This window comes from Triticum urartu, chromosome 7A (assembly GCF_056163025.1).
Source record: "Triticum urartu cultivar PI428250 chromosome 7A, HENAU_Tu73, whole genome shotgun sequence".
Lineage (NCBI taxonomy): Eukaryota > Viridiplantae > Streptophyta > Magnoliopsida > Poales > Poaceae > Triticum > Triticum urartu.
In genome coordinates this window covers 124,793,553-124,800,705 of record NC_141879.1, presented here as the reverse complement: position 1 = coordinate 124,800,705, position 7,153 = coordinate 124,793,553, and the positions used below count along the sequence as shown (strand labels likewise).

General features: G+C 48.8%; 1 protein-coding gene and 1 long non-coding RNA gene across 2 annotated transcripts; one reads left to right on the top strand and one right to left on the bottom strand.

Moving 5' to 3' along the window:
- Positions 1-1,444: 1,444 nt before the first annotated feature.
- LOC125518926 (uncharacterized) lies at positions 1,445-6,891 on the top strand. Its single transcript, XM_048683816.2, has 6 exons — positions 1,445-1,803; positions 2,862-3,104; positions 3,669-3,842; positions 3,955-4,061; positions 5,348-5,670; positions 6,010-6,891. The coding sequence occupies exons 1-6, from the start codon at positions 1,621-1,623 to the stop codon at positions 6,579-6,581; spliced, it is 1,602 nt and encodes a 533-aa protein (XP_048539773.1). The 5' UTR covers positions 1,445-1,620; the 3' UTR covers positions 6,582-6,891.
- LOC147958454 (uncharacterized) lies at positions 4,135-4,641 on the bottom strand. Its single transcript, XR_015609756.1, has 2 exons — positions 4,420-4,641; positions 4,135-4,305 (listed from the first exon to the last, which is right to left on the bottom strand). It is a non-coding gene; the product is annotated as an uncharacterized LOC147958454 (long non-coding RNA).
- Positions 6,892-7,153: the final 262 nt, after the last annotated feature.

Below are 7,153 nucleotides of genomic sequence, written 5' to 3'. Positions count from 1 at the left end.
CCAAACGGACGTGCGTCCGCTTTTGTCCGCTTGCCGACCCATTCCTGACCCATTTTTGAGGCTGATTTGCATCGGCGCGGACACAAGACGGACGCGCGTGCGCTCGCCCTCTTTCCTCATCGGGCCCGCTGGTCGGTGGCACATTGGATTCACACACTCGCCCGCCTGCTATGTCGCCGATGCCGCCGGCCATTTTTTCAGATTAAAATGGATACATAGATAGTTCTAGTGTAAACAGATAAAAGAAAAAGACCACTTTTCGTCGCTTTCTGACCCCGACTCGGTAATGTCTTCCTCCGACGTTTGAAGGTAGGCGTCAGCAAGCTGCTCGTCTTCAAAGTCCCAACCCGACGTTTCTTGTAGCTTCAGTTTCAATTGAGCTGTCTGCTTCCGCGAACGCTTGTCCTCCCGATAGGCGGCTCGCTCCCTCCTCCTCGCGTCCCTCTCCGATCTCAATTGCTTATAGAACTGGCGCTCGTCGACGATGTCCTGCGGGTAGCCTCCTCGCCGCAGCACCAATGCTTCCACGTCCTTCTCTGTGATGGCGAAGCGACGCTGCCGCCTCCGATGGACACGACGATCCTCGTCGGTGAAGAGCCGTGGGAGAGACGTCAAATCCTGCGCCCGCTGACTCGACACGTTGGGAAAATTCATATCCCGACGAGGCCTCAGGAGGCGCCACGCCGCCGCGTCGTGCGCGCGGGCCGCCTCCTCTGCGGTGTCGAAGGTGCCGAGGACGAGACTTTCTCGCGAAACCAGATCTCGGCGGAGAAGGCGCTGGAGCGGCGCTCGCGGACTCCGCGAAAATCCGAAGCGCGTAGGCGGCGGATCGACATGGTGACGCAGAGGCGGCGAGAGTGGACGGCCGACAGAGTGTGGAGGGAGCGCCTGCCGCAGCGCGCGCGCGAACCTTTCCCGCGCGCTGAAGCGCCAAAACTAGCGCGCGCGAACCTTTCCCGCGTGCTGGAGCGTCAAAATCAGGGCGACGACACGATATTAAACGCGCACGGTCATGAAAATGGGTCGGCCCGTTGGGCACACTGCCGACCGGGCGGCTGATCCAAACAGACAAAAAGCGGACAAAAACGCCGTCCGATCGGCCCGTCGGAGTTGCTCTTACGGCGCGTGCGCGTTTGCAGTAGCACCGCCGGCGAAGGAAAACGTTTTCCACGTGAAGGCAGCGAGCAAACGGCAAACGGCAAACGGCAAACGCGACCACACACACGCCATCCATCGGCCACGCCGTAACCGTGCGCCCGAATGCGGCCAGGCTCCACCTGTCACGCGACCCGACGCGGCTGACAGCCGTGCTCCCGCGGCCCCGCCACTTTATCCACACCCGGGCGGCCCCCACCGCCCCCGCCGACGCGCGGGCCCCGTCCCCGGCCCCCACCCGTCATCGTCACGCTCCCGCTCGCGAGCCCGGCGACTATTTCTGGAAGGACCCTTCTCTCCCCCCAAAGGCCACCCAGAGCTCCCCCCTCTCCGTCTTCCTCATTCGCGCCGCCCCTCTCTCGAATCATTCGCCCCGCCGCGCCGCCCGCCGGCCGCCGATCCGATCCGATTCGACTCGACCAGCGCGCCGCCGTGGCAGGGCCGGGGTTCCGCCGATCGACCCCCATGGTGCAGCTCCCGGCCATGGGGAAGCGCCAGCACCCGGAGGCGGCCGAGCCGCCCTTGGCGTCGCCGGCCGCCGCTGTGAAGATGGAGGCGGACGAGCTCCGGGACTTCGACTACGGCCCGCTCGGCAAGCGCGCCCGCCCGGCCCAGCCCTCGCCGCCCCCGCCCCCGCCCCCGCACCAGGTAGATCCGCGCTCGCCGTGCTCCAGGTCTTCCCTTTCGCGCGCCCGCTCGCGGCCGTGCTGGATTCCGCGCTGGGGTTGCTCCTGCTGGGCGTCGAGGAGGAGAGCTTTCATGCGAGCTCGTGGCGGTTTTCTGTGCTATCGGGAGCTGTCGAGCCCTTTCGCGTGGCGTTACGCGTTTGATTTTGACCATCGCTGTTGATTCAGCAATAGAGGTGGCTGCAGTGGGGAGTGGTCTGCGTGGATTAACTCAGTGGTGTGGATTGCAGTGGCCAAGCTGCTGTTATAGAGGGATTTCCTTTTTGTGAGAACAATGGGCATTCACGTTAGTATTCATTCTCGAATCATCGGGGTTGATGGATGCAAGTTAGATCCTGTTGATGTCCCTATGGTTCGGTAGGTTCACAGTCTGCTTCTAGGTGGCGCAGCGCTTATTGAATGGCTGGACGTGTATCTCCATGGGATTCTATGTAGAGGCTGGTATTACCGTTTGACTTGGAGGCCACCTAGCAATCTCAAGGTTTACATAGGTTTGCTGTGGATGGCTGACGGGTTGAGTCGACTTTGTATGGTTGGTCGATTTGGTTTGGTTTTTTGGATGTTGGAAACTGCTTGGTTCCTTAGGAGATTGGGGAAATGTTTCAGAGACAATTAGAAATGTAATTAGGGAAAGAGGTGATACCTGTCGCCCCATTGGAAGTGGATGCTGCAGTTGCTGGTCAATTATCTGCTTAACATGCAAGGTGCTAAGCAAAATCCTTCATAGAGTTTCATGGGATACAGTAGGAGTTGCTACTGTTCAAGGTAGATGACGTCAGTGTGCAAGTCAAGAAAAAATGTGAATATCTATGAGCCAAAATAAATGGATCAATATTTGTTCTCTCGAAATTTACCGGGGTGCATTCTTGTTTGTTGTTACTATAGCTCTTTTGAGGTGTTTGTGATATCTAGTCTCGGTAGTTTACTGTTTAAAGTTTGTTAATAAAGTAGATTAATTAGGATTTTTTTTATGATCGACATATTTGGGATTCATAGTTTGTATGCGTACATGAATTGCAGGACATGTATCACAATGTACTTGATGAACCTAGCCCATTGGGTCTTCGGCTGAAAAAAAGTCCATCTCTGTTGGATCTCATTCAGATGAGGCTTTCTCAAGCAAATTCCGATGCAGGACAGTCCTCTACGGACAATGCTGAGCCTTCCAAGAAGAAAGACCTTAAATCTGGTACATCATCAGCTGGTGAACGGTTGAAAGCATCAAACTTTCCTGCAAGTGTATTGAAAATAGGCAAATGGGAGGTAAGGAAATCTATGTTAGCTGAAATATACTTATTTATGACAATTCTGCCAGCATCTGTCTTTTGGTACTTTGGTGTATTCTGTTTGGCCTTCTTTAGGTTTGATGCTGGTGATGCTTTATTGAGGTACAGTTGGTATATGAAACACTTATGGTCTTGTAAATTGTTGCTGTGACGATTCTATATATCTGTAAAACTTTTAAGCTCATACACAGAGAATTGAAATGTTGGTTCTTGTTTGTAGTGTCGAGTCTTAGTGGAACTTCGATGTATTCCTGTCCAATTTGCTAGTATTTTTGCTCGAGCAGTCAGTCAGTTGCCCAAAATTCAGTATCTGTATGTTAATGATTACTGCAGTACTCCCTCCGTTCGAAAAAACTTGTCCCAAGCTTGTCCCTCAAATGGATGTATCTAGCACTAACTTGGTGTTAGATACATCCATTTGAGGGACAAGCTTTTTCGGACGGAGGGAGTACATATTAACTAGTGTTCAGTTGCATATATAACAGCCTGCCTGGACAATCTTTGGCCTTAACTGTCTTAATTTGATTTTATCTCTGAGCAGTACACATCCAAATATGAAGGTGATTTGGTAGCAAAATGTTACTTCGCGAAGCATAAACTTGTATGGGAAGTTCTGGAAGGTGGTCTCAAGAGTAAAATTGAAATTCAGTGGTCAGATATAACTGCTTTGAAGGTAACTTTGCCTGAAATTGGAGATGGATCCTTGGATGTGATGGTAAGTTTATCCAGAAGATGCATATGCTTATTAGTCTTATTTTTTTAATTGTTCTCTTATTATTTTACTACCTCGTTTTCTGAGGAGTTCCCATTTTTTTATGCTTATACAGCTGGCTCGACCACCTCTCTTTTTCAAAGAGACGGATCCTCAACCAAGAAAGCATACATTGTGGCAGGCTACTTCAGATTTCACTTGTGGCCAAGCAAGTATGAACAGGTAAATGATTATTCAGTGTTTTGCATTATGTACTGAGAGTGAAGCTTCATGCAAAGTGTTCTTTTTTTGGGGGGGGGGGGGGGGGGGATGAAATCTGCATGTTACAGTATTGTAGTGATTATTACTAATTAGTTTTGACTTCAATCCACATTTTGGAAGCCTTGTTGCATTTGCAGGACATGCTTTATGCTTACCAGGACTGGACTTTTGTACCAGACGGCCTGATATTTGTTCAAGACCACCTCTGTAGTTTCGTACTCCCTCCGTCCGGAAATACTTGTCATCAAGATGAATAAAAGGGGATGTATCTAGATGTATTTTAGTTCTAGATACACCCATTTTTATCCATTTTGATGACAAGTATTTCCGGACGGAGGGGTTATCATTAGAGGAACAGAAGGAACTGTTCAGTTTTTTTAGATCTCTGAAAGGTTGATAGAATCTGTTTAATAGCCTGCAGCTACATAGCTTTAAAACCAACGTGGATATCATGATAGCTCTTTAAATATCAGCCAGCTAGATAGCCACAGTACTTGGGTTTATGAGCAAATTGCCAATACGTGGGTACGGATAATCACATGACACATCACATCGAGTTGTTGTCATGGGCTTGGCTTGCTTCATGCCCTTGGCTCAACTGTTATGCTTGGCTGAGACGCACTGGTTGCTGTCCTGCCTCCGTTGTCATTGGTCTTGGCCTGCTCTGTGCCCTTGTCTCCACTGTCGTGCTTGGCTGAGCTGTGCACCGGTCGGTGTCATGCCTCTGTTGTCATGCTCAGGCTTCACCATGCCCTGTACTCTGCCATTATGTAGATCATGCTTTTGTTGTGACATGCGTCATGAAAGATTTGTGAGGAAGTTGGGTAAGTTAATTCGTTAGTACTCCCTCCGTTCCTAAATATAGATCTTTCTAGTGATTTCAACAGGTGACTACATACGGAGTAAAATGAGTGAATCTATAATCTAAAATATGTCTATATACATCCGTATGTGGTAATCTATTTGAAATCTCTAAAAAGACTTATATTTAGGAACGGAGGGAGTAGATTAGTTGTGTTTTAAGTTGATTTGTTTGTTTGTTGGGAGGTGTTTTTTCCTACTTGTGTTTATTAAAGAAGTTTATTCATTGATGTGGAACAGGGGTGGGAGGGGTGAATGAATTGCTGCCACCAACTTCTTTTGTAGAAATATAAAGATAAACCAAAGTACTTTCTATTATTACTACTTGCTTAGCTCCTAGCTTTTGATGCCTTCATCTAATACCATGTCTCTTTAAAAAATTTCAGGCATCATTTCTTGCAGTGCCCTACAACCTCGTTAGGCAAGAATTTTGAAAAGCTTGTCCAGTGTGATCAGAGGCTACATCAGTTGAGTCAACAAACGGACGTCATCTTGGACTCTTCAGTTTTTGAACCCAGATATTCTATATTTGAGGATCCGGTGGAATCGAAGTGCCATGACTTTGCTAATTTAAAAGATGAACGTGAAGATCTGCCTGGGTTTTCAGGGTCCGTGTCACCATGTGCTGGTTCATCTATGTCTACCAGGAATGATACAAACGATTGTTTTGGGAAGCAACCAGAATTTGTCGCGCAGCCAATGCACCCAGGTACGTGAAAGCCAATGACCTCCCTCCTGCTCCTGCACCGCCTGGTGTTACATTGATGTACTGCTTGCAGAACAGAAGCATCAATAACTTGAATATATGTGGGCAATCATGTGCATAGTCTTAAAATTCCTCATGATTAGCACATGCTTTAGTTATTATTGATTAATGCATCTCAACCTCTTCCCGATTTAGTTGCAATATATAATAAGGGAGATACGCCAACTTGTACACATTTGCAACTTTCTATTGTTGCTCACTGGATCACTTGGCAGATACAAGGGCTTCACATGAAACATCCACCTGAATCTTTCTAATCCTTTTTGTGTTCAATTTTACCAGGGGCTAGTGCTGTAAATGCACAACCAGTCAGCAGAAACGTAAATGGTGTAGCTCAAGAATTCAATATCCCGAACTGGTGGAGTCAGCTGAAAGTGCCTGGGCTTAGACCATCAATGTCAGTCGATGATCTGGTCAGCCACCTAGGAAATTGCATCAGCGAGCAGATCACCTCAGGCAATCCTTCGATGGCCAACAATGAGGTGCCTACAAAAGAATCGCTGGAGGAGATTGCGCAGTACCTTCTTGGTGATGCGCAGGGCCCACAGGCGCCGGCCTCTGATGAGCGACTGATGGCACGGGTGGACTCACTTTGCTGCCTGCTTCAGAAAGACACAGCGCCGACAGCCCAGCCAAAGCCCGAGCCGAACGACAGCGGTAGCATCGGCGGGGTGGACTCCGAAGGATCAGACGATGAATTCAGCTCAGCATCAACGAGGAAAACTGCAGATGCTAACCAGCCGCCACCAGCTATGTCCCGAAAGGACTCATTCGGAGACCTGCTCATGAACCTCCCCCGCATCGCCTCGATACCGCAGTTCCTGTTCAAGATACCAGAGGATTCCGAGAACTGAAGCTGCACCCCAGATGAACCAAGTCAGTCGCTGTAAAAATTGTACCTGAGCAATAAGTAAGCCCCCCTCGCTTGTTCCGATTCAGCAAGCCGATTCCCCGCCCTGTAAATGTGACCCATTTAGGTTCCTTCTTCAGCCGTGTGATGATTCGGATGGGTAGTCGAAGATTGTTCCTTGGTTCTTTTTAACTCGAGACTTGTGATTTCGTTGTGCAAGATCAAGTGCCAAATTGTTTATAATAACGTTGTCAAAAGTGTCTGTGATGCAACCGTATTGGTTTCCAGTAATGATATCAGATCGAAGTTTGTTTTGTCGGGGTCGTTGCGAACTTGTGGCTTCTGGTCTGCTGAGTCAGACTAGGCCACCTCACCTTCTCAGCGGTCGAACTGCTTTATCTTTCCCTCGATGAACTTACTGATGTCCTCCGACAACTCATCAAAGTTATATCGTTTTAGGTGTAGCAATACGGGTCATCTGGGATTATTTCCATCTACAAACAATACAAACTTCAGTTAAGAAAAACACACGTGCTTAGGTCATCTGATTACATGATCACCGAGGGCAAGTTGGTG

Excerpts from the sequence above, each read along its gene's own strand:
- LOC125518926 (XM_048683816.2), top strand. The coding sequence starts at position 1,621 with ATGGTGCAGCTCCCGGCCATGGGGAAGCGCCAGCACCCGGAGGCGGCC. Across the intron at positions 3,105-3,668 it reads TGAAAATAGGCAAATGGGAG|TACACATCCAAATATGAAGG; the intron begins GTAAGGAAATCT and ends ATCTCTGAGCAG. Across the intron at positions 5,671-6,009 it reads CGCGCAGCCAATGCACCCAG|GGGCTAGTGCTGTAAATGCA; the intron begins GTACGTGAAAGC and ends CAATTTTACCAG.